The 21,986-nt window shown below is 43.9% G+C and overlaps 1 protein-coding gene across 3 annotated transcripts in view; it reads left to right on the top strand.

Annotated features, from left to right (window-relative positions):
* FAM171A1 (family with sequence similarity 171 member A1) overlaps nt 1-21,687 on the top strand; it is a 69,017-nt gene extending 47,330 nt beyond the window's left edge. For all 3 annotated transcript variants that reach the window (XM_035129183.3, XM_035129184.3, XM_035129186.3), the window contains exons 6-8: nt 14,927-15,043; nt 15,573-15,687; nt 18,825-21,687. In XM_035129183.3, the coding sequence (XP_034985074.2) occupies nt 14,927-15,043; nt 15,573-15,687; nt 18,825-20,532 (1,940 nt within the window). In that variant the 3' untranslated portion in view covers nt 20,533-21,687. The remainder of the gene's footprint in view (nt 1-14,926; nt 15,044-15,572; nt 15,688-18,824) is intronic.
* The last annotated feature ends 299 nt before the right edge of the window (nt 21,688-21,986 follow it).

Raw genomic sequence — 21,986 nt, 5'->3', positions numbered from 1 at the left:
TCCGTGGCCTTTGGACTTGTTCCCTTTCCTCTTCCTGCTCAAGCAGCTTTGACAATGTTTGCTGTGCCTCATATGCAAACAGGCCAAGCACAATGAGTTGCTCCTGGATTGCTCCTTGGGCCTCACCCTGAATACATTTTATGCCAACATCATTAGGAGCCCCTCCAGACTGCTGTCGCTTTTGGCAGGTGTGTTCTGCAACATGATAATAGAGCTTTAGTGGTTTGATTTATACTGCGACACTTCCCCAATGTTGTTGCATTGCTGTTGTCTGGAGGGGCCCTCTCGCGCTACAGCACAACTAAAGTGGAGCAACCCATCCACACACACACACATCCAGAACATTTGCAATATTAAAGAGTTACAGGATTCCAGCAGGACATTTTGGGAGATGCATTGCTTGAGAATGAAGCAATGCGTCCACTCCAAAACTTTTGCAGGCACTTAACAGTATCAGAAGTAGCATTTATTAGCTTCATCGGCGTGATAGGAAAGGGAATTTGTGTGCTTTGCTCTTGTGTGCTCTTTCCTTTTCAGTTTCCGTGAGATGCAGTTTCTTGTGTACCATTCTTGGCTCACATCCTCCTTTTCCTGAACACTTAGCCGACATCCTGGACCGTAACCGTGTTTTTAGCTATATTTCATGCAAAATAGACCACTGTGACCCCCCCCCCCTCTGAGTAAATCTAAACCGAGCGCCAGTTAATCCAATAGTAATTGTGATGGATTGTTTGCATGCCAAGGTGCTGTTTATGTGCTTAGTGTATGCAAAGGTGCTTTCCTGCACCGCTTTGGCACAAAGAGTTTGGAGGTGATCCTCAGAAAGTGCCTGACATATATCGACATGTTGAGTCAATGCGCACAATTGGCACTTCAGGACTGAATGTGCATGACCTACAAACATCAGGCATTGCTTTCCCAAGAGATTCTCACCAGGAAAGACTGGAGATGGGCCTCATGTTTTCATACTTCGTCTTCCTGTGGAAAGGGGAGAGGGTGGAGAAGGGAAGTCCTACAGCCCACTGGATTTAAAAGAGGAGTGGGATATAAACTGGATGAATAAATGCCAAACAGATACATTTTATAAAAAAAATTCCTTCAGTAGCACCTTAAAGACCAACTAAGTTTTTATTTTGGTATGAGCTTTCGTGTGCATGCACACTTCATCAGATACACAGAAACAGAAGTCACCAGTGTATCTGAAGAAGTGTGCATGCACACGAAAGCTCATACCAAAATAAAAACTTAGTTGGTCTTTAAGGTGCTACTGAAGGAATTTTTTTTATTTTGTTTCGACTCAGACCAACACGGCTACCTGCCTGTAACTAAATACATTTTATATTGTCCGATCCAAAATTTGGCAAAGGTAGCATGTGGTGTACATGTTGTTTTTTGTTAGTTGCTTTTCTCACGGGGTGACTCAAAGCAGCTTAAGTTAAAACCAATTAAGAACAACAATAAAAACGCAACTACAACTCCAGCCTCAGTAAAAGAGGCCACAGCAGTACCCTTCAAATGAAGGGCCAGGATCAGATGATAGTTTTCTTTTCTTTTTCCAAGTGTTGCTGTTTGCGATGGGCACAACTCATCCCGCTTTTGCCTTTGGTAAACAGGCTTTGGAAGATTCTGTTTTGTTTGGGGGTTGGGGGACTGCAAAGCTTGTTTGATCAGCTTTGGGGACAAAAGGAATATTTGGGGAGGTAGTAGAGAAGCCCTGCCTCTCCCAAAATGCTTTTCATTTGTTTCCATTTGTCTCCAGCCTCAAAATCCTCAGATGTGCACACCTACCCAGTGGTGAATGTGTTCAAGTTTAAGGTACACAAATGTATGCAGAAATGTGCAAATGAACAGCAGAACTGTGGTTAAAAAAACCACAGCAGCATACAAAACACATCCTAAGAAACAAAATAAAAAAAATCCTTCCAGTAGCACCTTAGAGACCAACTAAGTTTGTTATTGAAATGAACTTTCGTGTGCATGCACACTTCTTCAGATAATGTGCATGCATCTTAAGAAATTATCTTTCCTCCATAGGGTCGTACCTGGGAAGTCAAACAGAATCCATTCTGGAAGTCCAGTCGACTTCCAAAACATTCAGAAACCAAAATGCAGCTTCTGATTGGCTGCAGGAAGCTCCTGCAGCCAATTGGAAGCTGTGGAAGTCCCGTCAGACATTCGGCTTTCAAAAATAGTTCGCAAACCGGAACAATCACTTCCAGGTGTGCGGTGTTCAGGAACTAAGGTGTTTGAAAACCAAGGTACGACTGCAGTCATTGTAGCCAAGCCGTTTGTTTTGCCTACCAAAACAACATTGTTAACAACATCAGATTGCTTGTTATATAATTATTGTTTTCAAGCTACAGAGGGGAAGTTGAGCCGCTGCAAAGTTCACAGCTCATGCTGTTTTTTATTTGGCAGTTGCTGATAACTTGCTTTGGACATCCTTTTCTGCCTTAAGAGAATATCATTGTTAAGTGCTTCTTTCTGAAATAAAAGAGAGACTACGCTGCCCAAAGATTACATGATTTAACCATTTCCAAAGAGTGAGGTATTCCCTGGTTGCTATAGAAATGAAACTTCCCCCCCCCCCAAAAAAATAGTTTTAAATCAGTTGCAGCAACTACATAATGCAATGGAGGCAAATATAATTGCATTGTAGCAGACATGCTGTGGTGTAGAGAGGAAAAGATCTGCTGCTGTGTTGAATGCTTTGCATTCTGTTTGGTTCTACTGGAAAGGAGCAATTAAAAGCTAAGGGTGCAGACATGTTGGTTTGATTTTCTGAAGTACATGTGTAAAAGCACTTGCAGCTCAACCTCCTCCTATAGACACAGGAGTCCAATTTGCACATCACAGTAAACCATAGTTTACTGTGTTAATGGTTTACCATCAGTGTGTTAATGGTTTACCATCCTTTCCACATGCTGAGAGGAAACGAACTGCAGTCCCTGGCTTAGCTTTATGTCTGAACTAGGGGTCATAGTTTGTTCTGCTTCAAGTAAACCATGATATGTAGCGGATGTTTGTTCTTGACTTTTTGATTATGGTTTGTTTGTAGCACAGTTTCTGAGTCTGATATAACACGTAAGTAGGAGATTGTGGCTATTTCCCTTGTAAGAGCAGAGAGAGACAAAACAGACAGGGGTGATCATAGTAAAGCATAGTTAGATGTATGGTTTAGCACAGGCATCCCCAAACTTCGGCCCTCCAGATGTTTTGGACTACAATTCCCATCATCCCTGATCACTGATCCTGTTAGCTAGGGATCATGGGAGTTGTAGGCCAAAACATCTGGAAGGCCGCAGTTTGTTGATGCCTGGTTTAGCATTATGAGAATTCAATGCTGATGTCATACCAAACCATGGTTAAGGAACCTTTAGGTGTGGTTTAGTGTGTAGTTTGAGCTGATAAACTCTGGCTGATATACTCTGGTTTATGATTGACTGGCAAACTATAATTGGAAGCCATGGGTTGGGGTGGATTTGTGTACCAAGGTTTGTGCTAACTATAGTCTGGCATTCTTTCAGAATTGACAAACCATAGTTACAACTCCTCCTCTTCCTACAATGGAGATGGTAGCAGAGGGAATGTATTCACATAACGCACTGAGTGCTGAAGAACAGAAAACAAAGTAGCAGCTCTGCCTCGTGGTTTGCCTGTTGAACGTTTCAAAGCTCAAACCATGGCATCGGGTTCTAAACCGTGTTTAGCGCAAACCATGGTGTGAGCTGAGACTGCAGACAGCCACCACAAAGAAAACAGCCTTGGAGAGGCTGGTGCTGTAGGTAAAATAAGGCATGTCTATGCAGCATGGTGATTGAAGCCTACAATGAACAGATCCCCCTGTTTCCAGTGAGATTTCAGTAGGCTATGTCTCTGGCAACAGCTCTCAAGGGTTTCAGGCAGAAATCTTTCCTCAGTCCTGAGATCCTAAAAAAATCATAATTTTGATCTGTATGCATATACATGGATTTCCCCGCTGCAAAACAAAACCTTCTCCTCCCTGGTGCCCTCCAGGTTTTGTGAACAACATCATCCTTGTCCATTGACCATGCTGTCTGAGGCTGATGTGAGTTGTAGTCTAAAACACCTGGAAGCACCTGAAAAGTAGTTCAGGTACACCTGAGTTATGGGTATAAGCTTTGGAAGCTGCCTTATTACCAGGCCAAACTACTCACTTGTCAATTCTAGTAATATTGCCTGCTCTGGCACCAACAGGCTAATCCCTTGCTACCTGATCTTTTCAACGGCAGGGATTGAATTCGGGCCCTTCTGTATGCAAAGCATGTCCCTTTCCACTGAGCTACGGTCACTCCCTGCCCATGATTTGCATTTATGGCCTCGGCCAGGCAAATCAGATGATCTCCCAGGAGGCTGCCTTTCTTTATAGGTTTCGCTTCTAATCAAAACAGTGTGAATTGTGAACTGGGGTGGTGGCTGTGACATGGTGTCTGAATGCTAACTGTGAAGAGTGTTACAACTGAAAAAGAATCCTTTGCATATATTTTTTTTCCTTTTTTTCCACTAAAGAAGGAAGCAGTATACCCTATGCCAACCGTGAAGCAGTAATTTGCGGTATAATATATAATGTCCCTGGAGTTCTTCCTTCATAGTTTTCCCCCCAGCCCCGAAAGCAAAAAAAAAAAAGCATTTAGGGAGCAAAAACAATGGAAAGCTACCTGTGTGCATAATTCGCCCTCCCTCCTCCTTCAGATGTAATTAGAATTGCTAAGTGCAGGGAAGAGCTGTGTTCTTTTGTTCAGTATTAGACAGGTAATTTAAACATAACAACGGAAATGCAGACTTAAAATGACAGCGGTAACAAAGGAGGGGGGAAATGAAAAGTTCAACTTGGATTTTAGTAATGAATCAAGCAGTTATCCTTTGCGGGGAGGGATTTCTTTTTCTGCACTTAGCAAAAATCATATAGATTGCATGTCAGAACAAGTATACACGTGTGATTTTTAATCTGGTTATCCTAAAGCACACAAAGTAGGGAAGCCCATAGATAAGTTGTAGAGCATCTGAAGTATACCTGAAGAAGTGTCTCGATCCCTATCGTTCAGCCCGGACACTGAGGTCCAGTGCCGAGGGCCTTCTGGCGCTTCCCTCCCTGCAAGAAGTGAGGTTATAGAGAACCAAGCAGAGGGCCTTCTTGGTCGTGGCACCCACCCTGTGGAACGCCCTCCCATCAGAAGTCAAGGAAATGATTTTTAGAAGACATCTGAAGGCAGCCCTGTTTAGGGAAGTTTTTAATGTTTGATGTTTTATTGTGTTTTTAATATTCTCTTGGGAGCCGCCCAGAGTGGCTGGGGAAACCCAGCCAAATGGGCGGGGTATAAATGATGATGATGATGATGATTGCAAAAGGTCCCATGTTCAGACCCTGGCATCTCCAGGTAGGGCAGGAGGTCTGCTGCTGGTCCATATAGACAATGCTGAGCTAGATGGATCTATTAAGAACATAAGGAGAGCTTGCTAGATCAGGCCAATAGCCCATCCATCATCCTATTCTCACAGGGGCTGAACAGATTCCTGTGGGAATTCAACAAGCAGAACATGAGCACAAGAGCAAGCTCCCTTCCTGTGGCTTCCAGCAAATGGCATTCAGAAGCACTGCTGCCCCCAAGCTGTGGAGGCAGAGCTTCTTCTTCTTCTTCTTTGGTAATCACTCGTAGCTGAGTAAGATTGTCTTCCATAAACACAGTTTTAACAATGAGTCCGTAAGTGACCGTGGAGGCCAATTCTGGGTCCACACGTCCTTCCACAGTGGGGACATTGGTTTCCGGGCAGGAGTTGATCACGGTGTGGATTTGCCAAGCGTGCCTTCCTCTTAGCACATTTCTCCCTTTCGTCCTGAGTTCGAGTGTCTTCAAAGCCCATTACACCTTTGGTAAAGGCTGTTCTCCCATTGGAGCGCTCGCAGGCCAGTGTTTCCCAGTTGTCAGTGTTTATACTACATTTTTAAAGATTTGCCTTGAGAGAGTCTTTAAACCACTTTTGTTGACCACCAGCTTTACGCTTTTCATTTTTAAGTTCGGAATAGAGTCATTGCTTTGGGAGACGATCATCAGGCATCCGCACAACATGACCAGTCCAACGAAGTTGATGTTGAAGAGTCATTGCTTCAACACTGGTGATCTTTGCTTCTTCCAGTACACTGATATTAGTTTGCCTGTCTTCCCAAGTGATGTGTAAAAGTGATGTGAGGCAGAGCATTGCCATCATGACTAGTAGCCACTGATAGCCCTTCCTCCATGACTTGGTACAAGGCAGCTTGCTATGTTTGATATTTCTGCTATAAAAAGGGTTGCAGGCTGAAGGTAAAACGGTTCAGCTGGTTGGAAGCCTTTAGGAAAAAATACTCAATGAAAAGCGGGAGTAATGAAGGTATGATCTCAGACCATATATGCTTATTTCTTCTGTTGCCTGGTAACTTCAGAACAATGGTCGGAGCCCCCTATGTATTACAGGAGGGGGGGGGCAGGGAGAGAACCTTTAGGCCTGAACTGTTGCCACTTTTGTAATTGCCTAGGAGGAACTTCTGAAGTGTTTTATGTTCTCCACTGATAGCTTTCTACTCTAAACAAACCCCCTATATATTTTTTTTTGAGGAAAGCTTTCTTGGGCTGATTGATGGCAAGGCATTGTTATGCCTGGTCTGAGGATAAATGTTTAACTCTTCATGGGGAGGGTAATTTACCCACATGGGAGGAATTCTCCATGCTAAACTACTACTTCTTTTTTAAAAAGGTAATTAAAAGATGAAAGAAAAGTTGGCCATAGTGTTAATCCCTATAAGGTGCGGATATGACTTTGAAGTGGAGAGTTAACGTTTGAAGTGCTGCATGCTAGATCGTTCTGTTTTGGTTCCCTCCGTACCTGTGTGTGTGTTTCCTAGAAACGTTGTGCAGGCTACCACCAAAGTGGAGCAGGAGGTGGACAAAAATGAATTCCAACAGCTGCCCACGCAAACATGTGGAGGAATATCTAGGCCCCCTAAATCTATACCATGGTTGGAGAACCTATAGCTCTCCAAATGCTTTTGGGCTACATCTCCTATATTTCCTGAACATTGGCTGTTGGCAGCATCGGAAAGACTGCAGTTTCCCCACCCCTGGTCCTACTCTGACTTGGCTGTAGCTGCCAAGGATATTTTCCCAATCCTGCTAAATGTGTACCTTTGAAATGGAGATGTCAGAAATTAAACTTTGGAACTTCTTCACGCTAAGTGTGCTCTGCTGTTGAGCTCTGGTCCGCTCTGTAAACCACAGAAGAGTGGGATTTGAACTCGTGCATTCAGAAAACATTGGATTTCCAGGCTGTTAACTTCCCCCTCCCACAGTCATTGCAATAAAGGTAGATATCCTCTCTAGCTGCCAGTATGGGAGAAGGTGAGATAACCTGTGGTCCCAGCAGCAGAAACTGATGGCTGTGGGTTGTATTTAGCCAACTTTTGCTCAGAATAGACTCATTAAAATTAATGGGCCTAACTTAGTAATATTCATTCATTTTAATGTGTCTACTCTAAGACTTAACTTGGATGCCATCCAATTATCACAACTACACCACAGCAGCTAAATGCCCAATGATAGTGGGGGTTCAGTATTTATCTTAAAAGTTTAAATGGTTTATTGTTTTGATCAGTGGCTGAAATAAACTTTTTCGAATAAAAAAGAAGGTGCAGCAGGTTTAATAATTTATATAAACATTAAGCTTGTTTAAAAGCATGCTATAATTTGGCCACATTTTGCATGTAACAATAAGCCAAGAACTTTGGCATAATAAACTACTGTATAGCTGTTTATGAGCTGGTAAGCAAAACAGTAAGTGGGCAGTTCAGTGTTACATCCAACACACCGTGCTTTGCTGTTGGCTTAAGAATCCTGACTTGAAAGAAACAGACTGCAGTCCTGGTTTCAGACGTAATACTAAGCCAGTCTTAGCCAACCTGGTGCCCTCCAGATGAGGCTTCCAGCTGGAGGGCACCAGGTTGGTGAAGGCTGCCCTCTTCCTGCTTTCTGAGCAAAATCAGACTGCATAAAACATCATGCACCTCAGTCACAGTCTCGTTTATGGGCATCCCAGGGGCCGTAGGATGTGCCAGATCTCCTCCTCTGAGGTCAGAAGCTCTGATGTTGGATTCCCCCTCCCAGCTACTGTGGCAAGTTCCACAGCCCTAGCAATGCTAGAGCTCTAACATTGGTAGGGGCAAAAATGGGGGGTGTTGGGGGTGGATTGGAAGCATGCAATCAGGAGAAGACATGGATCCAAAGTCCCCCAGCACATACGCAAACCAGAGATTGAACTACACCAATCTTGGAGCTGGTGTAGCACAATTCTCTTTATTTTCAATATGGAGAGGGAAATACAGTGGAACCTTGGTTTACAAACTTAATCCGTTCCGGAAGTCCGTTCTTAAACCAATGCATGCTTTCCCATAGCAGCGGGGGACTCAATTTACAAATGGAACACACTCAATCAGGAAGCGAAACGTGTTCTGCTTCCACGGCAAAGTTCACAAACCAAAACATCTACTTCTGGGTTTGCAGTGTTCTTGATCCAAGTTGTTCATAAACTAAGCTGTTCTTAAACCAAGGGACTACTGTACTTTGAATAGAGGTTGGGGGAGGGTTAATTAAGCCTGGACTGAAAAATTATGGCGAGGCAGGAGAATACTCTTCTAAGCCTGGAGTAATTTGGCCACAATAAGGAAATTTGGTCCGTGGTATGATTATTTTCCACCTAGTCATTTGGACACTTTAGCACCCTGTTTGCAAAATTTAACAATTCCAAAATACAGACGCACTTTCACTAACGCCAAAATTGAATATACTGCCTTCGGCTGTACTTGAAGGTCAATTTCAAAAAATTCTGCTGGAAAAATGGTTATTCCCATGTGGAGATGGCAGTATTCAGTCAGTGGCTTGTGTGCTTCTGGCTTGCACTCTTTATAAAGATTTGAGGAGTGAGGTTGTTACCCTTCTCTTATTGTCCATGCTGGGTCGCTCAAGCATTGCTGCTGTGCTCTTTCTTCTAGCAGATCAAGGTGATCAGGTGACAGCAAAAACTGCAAGGTTTTTAGCTGGGGCAATTAGAATAAAATCTGTTATTTGATTACAGATGTAAACCTCCAAAACGTATTTTGTATAGTTAAGTTTTCACCTCTATCTCCAGTACATTTTGTTTTGTTTAATTGCTATGGCTAGTGGCTGACGCAAATAAAGATTCTTCTGATCAGCTCCTCTAACCCTGGAGAGAGACCAGTAGGACTTTGGATAGGCCAGATGAACTACCTTCTAGTTGTTTCCCAGGCCAGTCTTAGGATCACAAGGCAAACCAATTTTCTTGGTCTATCATTATGTGCAAATGTGGCCACTATCAAAACAAGAGGCTTGCATTTACTTTGGGCATGATCCATGCCACCAAGATACCGTAAATGGGAGCAGGAGGTTGGCTAGATTGTGCCCTAGGCATCTTTACATGTGGCTGGTGGTACCTAAATGAGTTAGGGCTCTTTGACAAGGCCAAAATCATAGCGATCATTTTTTGAGTGACATTCAATTGTGCATTTAACAATGGCTTTATCTTTTTCCTGCCTCTTCCCTTCTTCCTCTTCTCCCCCACCCCTTTGCTATTTTAATTCCTCGGTTTTGTTCAGACTTTCTGTGGCAGATATAAACATCTCCTTAGGGAGGCCTGCCTCCCACTCTGAGAACTGATAATCTTCATCTGAATTCCTGGGGAAAGGTAGTATGAGCTGCAGAGTCTCCTCTGCAATTCCTTTGGGGTTCTTACGCCATAGATGTCCTTGGTAGTTTTTCCAATGTGCTTTCCTGAAGACTGCAAGCTCATCTGTTTTCAGAAGAGAGGACATTGCCCTTTTGGGGGGCTTTTTTTTATTTTTACTAATAGTTTTCATATGCCACCCAATAACTGATATTATTTGGGCTGTTCTCAATAAAATGTTAAGCCATAAAGATTAAAACAAAACAAATCCAAAACAAATAAAGCAAAACCAATGTAAAGTAAAGGTTATTTAAAAACCAGCAGCAATATTTTAACACACCTTGGAAAATAAAAGTCTCTTCCCTGGCGCCCAAACATCCATAACCTGTGTGCCAGGTAAATCTCTCTGGGGAAGGTGTTCCATAACCGGGGTGCCACCACCAAAAAGGCCCTCTGTGTAGTATTCATCCATCACACATTGTTGAGTAGCATGCTGCTGAAGAAGGGCCTCTGAAGAGGGTCTAAAGATCTGGGTACATAGTTCTGTTGTATAGCACAGTCAGAGATGCATGTGTGCACTGGCCTCTCCCCCCCCCCACAAACACACTTAATCTGAAGACAGCCCAGTATGGGAAGAAGAAGAAGAAGAAGAAGAAGAAGAGGAGGAGGAGTTTGGATTTGATATCCCGCTTTATCACTACCCGAAGGAGTCTCAAAGCGGCTAACATTCTCCTTTCCCCTCCTCCCCCATAACAGACACCCTGTGAGGTGGGTGGGGCTGAGAGACTTCAGAGAAGTGTGACTAGCCCAAGGTCACCCAGCAGCTGCATGTGGAGGAGCGGAGACACGAATCCGGTTCCCCAGATTACAAGTCTGCCACAGAAGCTTTTAACGTCTAGTGTATTGTGTGTTATGTCCTGTTGGAAGCTGCTCAGAGTGACTGGGGCAACCCAGCCAGATGGGTGGGGTATATTATTATTATTATTATTATTATTATTATTATTATTATTATTATTATTAAGGCCATGAGGCATCACTTGCACATTGGTTAAACATTTGTTGAATGTGTCAGAGGGCTTCATAGTCACTCAATGTAGATGTACGGCCCCTCCAGACACACATTTTTAGTACGTATTCATTATGCCTTGTGCTTCATGACGGTTCTACACAATCCCGCTTTCAATAGTACTTGTGCCTTCAGATGTTTTGGGGTTGAACACATTAGCTTGTTTCCTATCAGCACCTGTCCTGTAACTTCCTGCTGAAATCCTGTAGCTTGTTATACCACAAATATTCCCACTTGTTTATTTTTCAGCCCTAGCTGCACTGTATAATGCAAGGGGGCCCCTCCAAACAGCAACCGTGTGGTAACATTGGGAAAGCATTGCAGAACAACTAATAAAACAGAATAATATGTAATATCAATCCACCATTAATGCACCATTATTGGGTCAATGATGTGTGGCAGAATATACCAGTGAAAAATACCGGTATAGAAAAATTGCTATTCTTAAAAACATAAGAAGGGCCTGCTGGATCAGGCCAGTGGTTCAACTGATCCAGCATTCCGTTCTCACAGCGGCCAACCACATGCCTGTGGGAAATCTGCAAGCAGGATTCAGGTACAAGAGCACTCTCTCCTCCTGTGGTTTCCAGCAACCGGTGGAACGCGGGTGGCCCTGTGGTCTAAACCACTGAGCCTCTTGGGCTTTTGTCAATCAGAAGGTTGGTGGTTCGAATCCCCACAACGGGGTGAGCTCCTGTTACTCTGTCCCAGCTCCTGCCAACCTAGCAATTCGAAAGCACACCAGTGCAAGTAGATAAAGAGGTACCGCTACGGCGGGAAGGTAAATGGCGTTTCTGTGCGCTCTGGTTGTCCGTCATGGTGTCCTGTTGCACCAGAAGCTGGTCACATGACCCAGAAAGCTGTCTGTGGACAAACGCCGGCTCCCTCAGCCTCAAAGCGAGATGAGCGCTGCAACCCCATAGTCGCCTTTGACTGGACTTACCCGTCCAGGGGTCCTTTACCTTTTATTTTTTTGCCTTCATTCAGAAGCATTGCTGTCTCAAATTGTGGAGGCAGAGCATAACCGTCATAGCTAGTAGCCATTGATAGTCTTCTCCTCGGTGAGTTTGTCTCATCTTCTTTTAAAGCCATCTAGGTTGGGGGCCATCACTGCTTCCTGTGGGAGCAAGTGCCATAGTTTAGGCTTCCTTCCTTTATTCAGCATTCCCTTATTCATTTAACAATATTTATATGCCACGTACTCAACAGTAGAACTGTAAGCGGATTACAAAGAAGAATATGAGATTTGAATATATATATTTTTAAAAAATTGATTAAAAGCAAACGTTTAAAAAAGTTAACATTAGGAAGATTAAACATAAATAAAAGCAGCATTTAAAGAAAAAGTATACCCATTAAAATTGCATGTTGATATGACATGCTTGGGTAGGCTTGCTGAGACAAATAATGTCTTCCTTGGCAGGAAAAGGAAAGTACCTTGGTTGGATGTTACCTGCTAACTGTCCCCTCACAAACAATTACATCACTTTTCTTTTCTTTTTTTAAACAAGTATTATAATATTGATAGCATATGTTTGGAGCAGAATCAGAAAGCATTATCTCATCTGGGTTTTGCTGGAGCCAAATGATCATTGATATTGGCCTATAAAAACCAGCTGCAGTTCTTCCATGGAAAATTCTATTTTTTAAAAAAAGTTCCGTTGTCTATGTGGATAAAAATGTATATTTTGAGTGACTAGGTGGTGTGTGTGTGTTTTGTTTTTTTAAGGCCAGTGTTATGATAAAATGACCAGAGCTGTGTCTTAGTTCATACAAAACTGTCAGGCAGAGATTTAGAGGTTTTTTATAAAAAAAAAACCAAATAAATAATAAATAAATATGCCTCCCCTCTCCTCACTGTATTCTATTTATACTTTGGACCCATTTTCTGGCATGTTCAAAGATAAACATGGCGACGATAAAAGATTCCATCTTAGGTTTTTGGCAGGAGATGGCTCCCTACAGGAACTTAGAGAGATTTAATTGGGGTGACTGATTAAGGGGTTGTCTGAGAGCTGGGAGGAAGCCACTCGCCAGCTCTTGCCGTCTCCTCCTCTGTGCATCCAGCAGAGATACCTAGATAAGAACAGAGGCAGCTTTTGTGACAAAGAAAGTAGGGGTGGGTGGAGGAGAAATTCCATCCAGCTCACATTTGCAGGCAAACTTGCTTAATTTTCACTTTCTTGAAACTATATCTGCACACCAAAACTCAGCCACCCGTCAAAATTCTCACTTCTCCAAATTTCGCAGTGCTGTTCCCAAGCCAAGGAAAGTGTACCAAAAATTACACAAAAGCCTGTATGAAAATGCATGGGTTAGTGAAAATCACCTGCAGAAATGCATTCGTTAAGGGGAAATGGTTTTGCCAAAATGTTTATGTTGACCAAAACTACATAAAAAGATGTGCATATTGGGAGAGAAGAACACTAAAACGCTGCTGGATTTTCACACGGACTTGCTTCTTAAAAATCCGCAAACCGATGCAGAAACGTGGCAAAGTGAACTTTAGAATGGGAATGGGGGGGGTGAGAAACTGAGCAAAACCAAAATTCATCCATCTCTACAAGAAAGCAATTCTCTATCTTAGAGCAGTTGCTGGACTCCAGCTCCCATGAGCCTGAGCCCACACGGCCAGGGACGGTGGGTGTTTGAGTCTAGCAACATCTGAGGGGGCTGCAGCCCCACCCACCCAAATCCCCCTCCCACAGAGAAAGCGCTGCCCTAACCAAGAGTGCTTTGTGTTCTGAGGGGTGTTCCTGACAGCAGCCCAAATGTTAAGGAGCAACAGCAGGCGGGCGGAATAAATGAGCATTGTACATGCAGGAAGACAGCCTCTTTTGTTGGCTACCTCCTTCCTCCACGGGTACAGTATTTCCTTTTGTTGGCAAATGCAAAGTGATCCGAGCCCTTCCTTAATTCAGCTGGAACCATGGCTGAACTCTACCTTAAAAAAGCTTGTGTGTTTGTGTGACCTCCGCCTGGCTCCTTTGATGGCTGCTCTGTTCAGGGACAAAATTCACTCAGCGGCAGCAACAAAGAACTTTTAAAAGAGGGTTGGGAAGGATTTTGTTTGTATTAATGAAGTGTAACGTGAGTCAGGGAGGATGCGAGTCCTCCTTCCCCCACCCCCACCCCCTCTACCCCTGCTGGCGGAATATCAGTCCTGCCGCAAACTCAGATTTTGCACGGGCTGTAAAATTAATGATTCCCTTTGGTTGTCCATGAGTTCTTATCAGCATTCAGCGAGGAGCTGGGCACAGGCTGGCTTTGCATTCCCAAGTTACTCAAATATCCCTGGTTTTGCGGATGGTAACGTTAATCCAGCTGAAATACAATGGCAGCGCAGGATATAATTCTAATTTCAAGTGATTGTGGTGGCGGCACAGCCCCCGTTTATATGAATCGAACTCATCTCCAGGTACTTTGCCTGCTTCCCTCCTTATTTGTTAGTTTTGGCGCCCACTGCTGGTGGAAAGCAAAACTACTTGGGCTCGTTTAATAAAACTGCCCAAAGTCACGATGGTTGATTTGTGCTACGATGGGCACATAGACATTCTTTAAATTGAAAACAATGGGAAGTGTGTGCACACCTCCCTTTGCTAAAAGATTGCTGCTGTTGCTCACATGTGATAAACATGTAGCTCCAAGAGGTTTGAGGGACACCAACAGAACACTCTTATACCCATAAGTCACATTGTGTCTAATTTGGGCTTACTTCCAGGTAAGTGTGCATAAGATTGCAGCCTTAATGACCTGCACTAACATGGACCATCTTTGTTGGGATTTTGGTTGGAACCAAGGAAAGGATCAAATTTTACCTCCCAGCTCAGCCCCCTTCATCTTCTGTTAACTCTCTAGTTCTTCAGCTAACATGTTTCCATGTGACTCGTTTAGCATCACGACCAACTTACTCAGAAGCAAGTCACACTGTTTTCATTGGGGCTGAAGGGCCACTTAAAAGATAAAAGCAGCTGCAGCCCTGGTCTCTCTCTCATTTTAAAACAAAGCAAAACAAACAAAAACCACCTCAAACAAGGCCTTTCGCCACAGGGTGACTTGTGTCAATGCGCAGAATTGTTAAGCCTTACGTGTATGGTGTTCCTAAATACATTTTGAATTCCTGTCTTACAGGAACATGGTTGAAAAGCAGCTTGGGTATCGTAGAACGAGAAGGAAACGAGATGACCTGGACGTATATTGCCCCACAGCTGGGATACTGGGTTGCAGCCATGTCCCCCACAAATCCAGGTGAAATGAGAGTTTGTCTTTTCTTCTTTCCATAAATATCTGCACACCATGCTGTGAATGGGCCTGTGTGTTCCACTATAGTATCAGTGCACCCGCCATTTTAATTACCCACAAGGCCCTCCCAACGTACTACTGCTCTGGGGCATTGTGGGAAGTATAAATGTTGGGCCCCTTGTCACTGTCTGGCATGGGTGGCGTCCCTTCTGCTGCCTGCAGAAGCACCTACAGGGGACCCCATCTGAGCAGAGGTGTTTTTAGGATAGCATGATTGGTTCAGCTGCGTTGGGTGCCGGCGCTGCAACAATAATGTAGCATGGAGTGCAAGAGTTGGGGGCACTGAATTTTAGCATCACAGAGGGCGCCACTGAAATTTGAGAGACCAAAGTCTGCCCCTGTTCCAAGGCAGGCAAGGGTGCACACTTGGACCCAGAGCCAGCCTGTCCCTTAAATATGCACTCAAAGGGGAATTGGAAGGCTCTGTATTGGTTGAACTGCTTTTCTTCAGCCTTTTCAACTTTTTCTCTTCTAGGTCCCGTTGTAACCCAGGACATAAGCACTTACCACACAGTGTTTCTTTTGGCTATTCTAGGAGGGATGGCTCTGATACTTCTGGTTTTACTGTGCCTCCTCTTGTACTACTGCAGGTAAAAAAACAACACTCTTCTTCTTTTTTAACCAATTAAGAGTTTTCCGGTAAATTTTCCATCCTACATTGTCCATCTCATACTTCCTAAAAGGGTCTTCATATACAGTGGTACCTCGGGTTACAAACACGATCCGTTCCGGGACGCAGTCCGTAACCCGAAGCGCCATTTTGCACATGCGTAAAGCGCAATTTCTGCAATTTTCACGCTTTGAGCATGCGCAAACCACGTGCGCCACTTCTGCACATGCGTAGAACGCACGTGCAGCGAAAATACTTCCAGGTTTGCAGAGTTCGTAACCTGAGGTGTTCGTAACCCAAGGTACAACTGTACTGAGCATATTATGGTCCATAGCAGTAAGTCACAATATTGGGACCACAGATGTTTGGGCAGGAGGTCGTGTCAAAATGATTCGGGGGCCTCTGGAAGTTTCACAGTTCAACTTAGTCTTGATGTAACCATGGTAAGAGGATATGAAGTCCCTATGAAAGTGTATTGATTTTGCTGCCCTTCTAACTCGACTCACTTCTCTTAGCTTTTCTACTAAAGCTTACTCTCGTACCTTTGAACCACCATCCTTGCAGCATGGATGGGGATTTCTGGCGCAAATGTTTTGCTGTCTCAAAGCCTGCAGGCTGCCAATAGGGAGGAAATTAAGTCTATAATCTCCACTGTGTTTCCTCATTTTGTGTACAGAGATCATCTTCCCATTTTGCTTTAATACTAGGGAAAAAAGAAACATTCCATCCTGATGAGTGATCCTTTAAATTTTCTCTCTCTTGGCTCAGAAGCTCTCAAAAAGAAAAAGAAAAAGAAAAAACCATTAGACCTCTAGGAGCACCTTGAGTGAGATAAAAACAAGAACTGAATGATTGGGTCTGAACCATCTGAAACTAATTCGAACTGATGTCCCCTAGTTGAGCCAGTAACTGACCGGTTTGAATAGATTATGTATTTTTCCCATAGTTGGGCATAGTTGCCCATAGTTGCCCATTTCTTAAATTGCCTAAATTTGCTTTCCTCTGTGGTATAAAAAGGGGCACAATGGGGAACTAGGAGTCACACCCATTTTTCAAAAGGGTAGCTTTACAAAAGGGGGTTATCAATTTTGTTTAAACCATATACAGTTATCTTTAGAGAGGGAAGCACTTTGTAATAGAGATCTTGGTCCCAGTTCAGTAGTCCACATCCTGATCTCCCCATACGATCTGTTTCAATTGCCTAAGGTGACAGGCATCATAGTATAACTGGAGGAGAGGCACTCCAAAGCCATCAACTTCATGTCTATTGTTTGCCATTTCATTTTGTCGTCCTGGTGGGTTGGTTTCAAAGAACTGGCAACTTGAGGGCAAATGTTGCTTTCCCACAAACACTTGCAGTTGGTGCTCTGATAGGTATACCAGCTGCCATAATAGTCAAGCAAAAGAACACCTTTGGATTTCAATTCCCTGTTATGAGCTCTGTTCAGGCATTCTGAATAATAATAATAATAATAATAATAATAATTTTATTATATATCCTGCCCATCTGACTGCATTTTCCCAGCCACTCTGGGCGGCTTACAACACATAAAAAACACATCAAACATTAAAAACTTCCCAATACAGGGCTGCCTTCAGATGTCTTCTAAAAGTCAGGTAGTTGTTTATTTCCTTGACATTGGATGGGAGGGCGCCACTACCAAGAAGGCCCTCTGCCTGGTTCCCTGTAACCTCGCTTCTCGCATGGAGGGAACCGCATGTGATATCCACCTAGTCAAAATGAGGGCCTCGTTTTCAAAGGGAAGAACAGCAATGGAAGAAAAAGGATTTCGTTTGAAGGAAGATTTGATTGCCATTATGTATTATTTATTTCCCAGCTCTCCTGAGGACTTTTCAGTGTGGCTTACAAAAGTGCAACAGCACCAAAACAACAACAACACACCATTAAATACAGAAAGCAGCAGCAATAAATTATATGTAAAAGCAGCATTTAAAAGCCATACGTATAAAAACAACTTAGGCCAACACATGGAAACAGCAGAGCATGGATGGGCGTGCTAACTCTGTCTCCATCGTCTTTGCTGTCACCCTCAGCATGCTAACTCTGTCTCCATCGTCTTTGCTGTCACCCTCAGCATGTTACCTGGTGATTCTTTGTGCTGTGAGGAAACCTCCTTTACTTGCGAAGACTTCCCGCATTTTGAAACCTTCACCTCACACAATATTCTAGCCAGGAGAAACTGCCAAGACAGACTGCTGTCAGAACAGAGGGTGGATGGCTTCCACATCCAGAAGGATGCAACCCAGTGAACCTAAACAAGCTCACTGGAGGGTCACATGTTAAAAAGAGTCATCTTTTTTCCCCCTTTAACATGTGAAATTAATGAAAATATAAGTAGTTGATTTTTTCCCAAGGGAACTTTTAGAAGATAAAAAGCAGCACAGACATTTAGGAATTCTATTATCGTCGTCGTCGTCATCATCATTATGTCTCTTTTCACAAAAGTGACTCAGCAACTTAAATGGGGTGGGAATTAAAACCAAGTAAAAGAACTGAGAATAAAATAAAAATGTTCATATATATACAGTCGTACCTCAGAAGTTGAACGGAATCCATTCCGGAAGTCTGTTCGACTTCCAAAATGTTCAAAAACTAGAGTGCAGCTTCTGATTGGCTTCAGGAAGCTCCTGCAGCCAATCAGAAGCCGTGGAAGCCCCTTCGGACGTTCGGCTTCCAAAAACCGTTCGCAATCCGGAACAGTCACTTCCGGTTTTCGAGCGTTCGGGAGCCAAAACATTTGGGAACTAAGCTGGTCGACTTCCAAGGTACAACTGTATATAGAAGTAAAATGTACAGGCAAATCCAGCCTCACCTGCCCCACTAAAAAGATAAGCACAAAAATAGGCCACAAATATACAAATTAAGGGCCAAAAGCCTGGGTAAATAAAAATGCTTCTGCCTGGCAACCAAAAACAGATAAAGATGGTGACAGGCATGCTTCTCTAGGGAGAGCATTCCACGAAGGGAGAGCCACCACTAAGAAAACCTGTTCTCTGCAGAGCTGTCAAGTGGGAACCCTAAACAGGAGCATTCACTTAACAAAAGACAATATCTTGTTGCAGGTGCTAACTACTTTTGTTCTCTTTTTACAATAGGCGAAAGTGTCTGAAACCACGTCATAAGAAACTGCAGCTGTCCTCAACGCTTAGTGGCGCTAAGAAGGACCAGTCGACCTCTATGTCCCACCTCAACTTGATATTTTCGCGCCGCGAGTCAGAATTTCCTGGCGGGTTGTCCGTTGCCAGCAATGGACACACAGAATCCTCAGGCCACAAGGAGCTGATGGGGGCTGTGCGCATGGAGAAAGTGTGTTCGGGGGGAGAAGCAGATATGCGCACTCCCATGCTCAAGCACACATACAGCACCTCGCAAGAGTTTAGTTCCCGAGAAGAGTTGCTTTCCCATAAGGAGAAGGATCAGAGCCGTATGTCTCTAGAGAACATGGCCTCTAGCGACACCCTGCGAAAAGACTACCTTAAATCAGTAGATAGCTTTCCTATAAACCCCAGGAAATCTATGGAGGCATCAGAAGGATATGACTCCCCTGACAAGGAAGATCACAGGAGGAGTTACAGTGCAATGTTGACTCGGCCTTTGTTTGAGAAGCCAGAGCAGGCCTCCATGAACCATATTTCTACAGGAAGTAAATACAATCTTCAGGAGCAACTGTACCCCATCCCTTCAGCACCCGAAACAGAACTGTTAGACTGCAGGCCCAGTGAATGTATGATGTCTCGCTCTGTTGACCACCTCGAGAGACCCACTTCCTTCCCTCGGCCAGGTCAGCTGGTCTGCTGTAATTCTGTTGATCAGGTTAATGACAGTGTTTACAGAAAAGTATTGCCTACGCTGGTTATTCCAGGCCATTATATGAAACTTCCCGGAGAACATCCTTACATTAGCCAGCCTTTGGTGGTTCCCACCGATCAGCAGATCGACATAGAAAGGCTCCAGGCGGAACTGTCGGGCCCTCATTCACAGCTCTTCCCACACTCACAACAACAGATGCAGCCCCAGCAGCTGGCTGCTCAAGCAATATCTCAGCAGCATTTGCAAGAAGCTGGAGCAAGTGAATGGAGCACCCAGAATGTCTCAATGTCTGAATCTGTATCCATTCCGGCATCGCTCAATGACGCCTCTTTGGCGCAGATGAACAGCGAAGTGCAGCTTCTTACAGAGAAAGCTCTCATGGAGTTAGGAGGAGGCAAGCCTTTGCCTCATCCCCGGGCATGGTTTGTTTCTCTAGACGGGCGCTCCAACGCTCACGTTAGACATTCGTACATCGATCTTCAAAGAGCTGGGAGGAACGGAAGCAACGATGCCAGCTTGGATTCTGGGGTGGACATGAACGAGCCCAAATCTGCCCGAAGGGGAAGGGGAGACCATTTGTCCCTGCACCAAACCCACCTGCAAGTTCAGGTACATCCACAAAAGGAGCAGAAAGCCCCTGACAGCACAGCTTACACACAGCTTGTGTATTTGGATGATATGGACCAAAGTGGCAGCGAATGCGGCACTGCCGTTTGCAGTCCGGAAGACAGTACTCTAAGGTGCCTGTTGGAGGCAGGGAGCAGAAGGACGGGCAGCCAGCTGCCCAGCCTGCAGGAGGAGACGCTAAAACGAACGGTGGAAAGTTCACCAGAGCCTTTAACGAGCCCAGAGCACGGAATGACTGTCCATAATGAAGCTGAAGATGATGAAGACGACGAGGATGATGACGACGACGACGATCAAGGAGAAGATAAAAAGAGTCCTTGGCAAAAGCGAGAGGAGAGGCCCCTGATGACGTTCAACCTAAAGTGAGCTGCGGTCCATTCATCTTTTCCCCCCCACCGACCCAGGGGAGTATTAAAGTTGCCAAATATTTCTTTCGGCGGATGTTCTCAGTTTGTCTGTGGAAGGGGGAAGAAAAAGGAGGAGGGGAGAACCCTCAGGGTGGGGCAATGGAGCAAGTGCAAAGAATTACTGTGCAGATTCAGATAGTTGCTCTGAAGAGGCTGCGCGAGGGACGCTTCCTACGAGAGAGCTCTTAAGAGTGTGACTCTTGATTCCATTTACTTGACATCAGCCATCAAGGACATTTGGACATGTTTGGCATGTGGTATGGCGGATTATGACCTCAGATTTCCCCTAAAAGGGATCTATGTGAAACTTCATTGCGTTTTCTTAAATTCAATTGTATGTGCTACTGAAAGGGTATCTTTCATTAGACTTTGACACTTGACGTCTACCGATATGCATTATCTCCAAGGAAGGCTATGCATTGCTGCTTTTTAGTAACCCTTTTTTTGCGTAAACTATGCTTTTCTTACTTATGTACAAGGTAGTTGTTAAACATTTTATGTCCTTACGATAAGTCTGCTCAGCAACTGATTTTTATCTACACAAAAGCCTGAGTAGGATCTCTTGGTATTTTGAAGAGCCTTTTTTTAATGAAGCCAAACTGAATTTTAAAGTCAGCTGCGATTCCTCTGGTTCCAATCCCCCACTCCCAAGTGCCTTTTTTACAGGAACAATGAACAGCCCCTTCTTTTTGCTAGCGCCTTGAATAGTCATATTTCTTTCTCTTTCTAAAGCTTTACATTTTCTTTTAAGAACTGCATGCCATCAAATGTCTGTGCTGATGGGACTCCTCATTTCACCGCAGTGTGTTCTCTAGTTATGGTGTGTACTGTGGATTCTGTTTAGCAAAGATAGGCTAGAGGACATCTTTGGAGAAACAAAAAACCCAAAGTAGCCAAGAAGATAGTTGCAATGACTGTAAATATGGTGTATATAGGCTGAAGTAACATGGACTATGGACCAAGCAAGTGGACTGAATGTGTGTTTTAGAGAGTTCGGGCAAAAGTTATTATGTACTATCCAAAAGTGCCAGATAAACACTTCTGTGCTTTCTCTATATAAAGCTGCTTGGTTATCCAAAAATTATAATTGAAAAATAAACTTTTTAAAAATTTAGGATTTTTTTTTAATTCCTCTTTTTAGTTGCAGCATTATTATTTACTAGCAATTTGAACTCTACAACGTGGCTGCTGAGGTTGGTGTGCTTGAATTCTATCACTTAACTCTCATGGAATCTCAATGCCCTCCTTGGTTCATCTTTCTATGGCAAGGGAGGGGCAATGCCAAACCCTTGGCTTTCCATTTGCCACTGTAGCGGAAAACATTGTGGACATAGGAGATAATTGAACACAGAGAGTCCACCGACAGTGATTCAAAGGCCAAAGTACATCTCTAATGCAGAAGCCCAAATGCAG

The sequence above is a fragment of the Zootoca vivipara genome, chromosome 11, assembly GCF_965207765.1.
Source record: "Zootoca vivipara chromosome 11, rZooViv2.hap1.1, whole genome shotgun sequence".
Lineage (NCBI taxonomy): Eukaryota > Metazoa > Chordata > Lepidosauria > Squamata > Lacertidae > Zootoca > Zootoca vivipara.
Note: the sequence above shows the minus strand (reverse complement) of the source record. Positions and strands in the feature narration are given on the sequence as shown.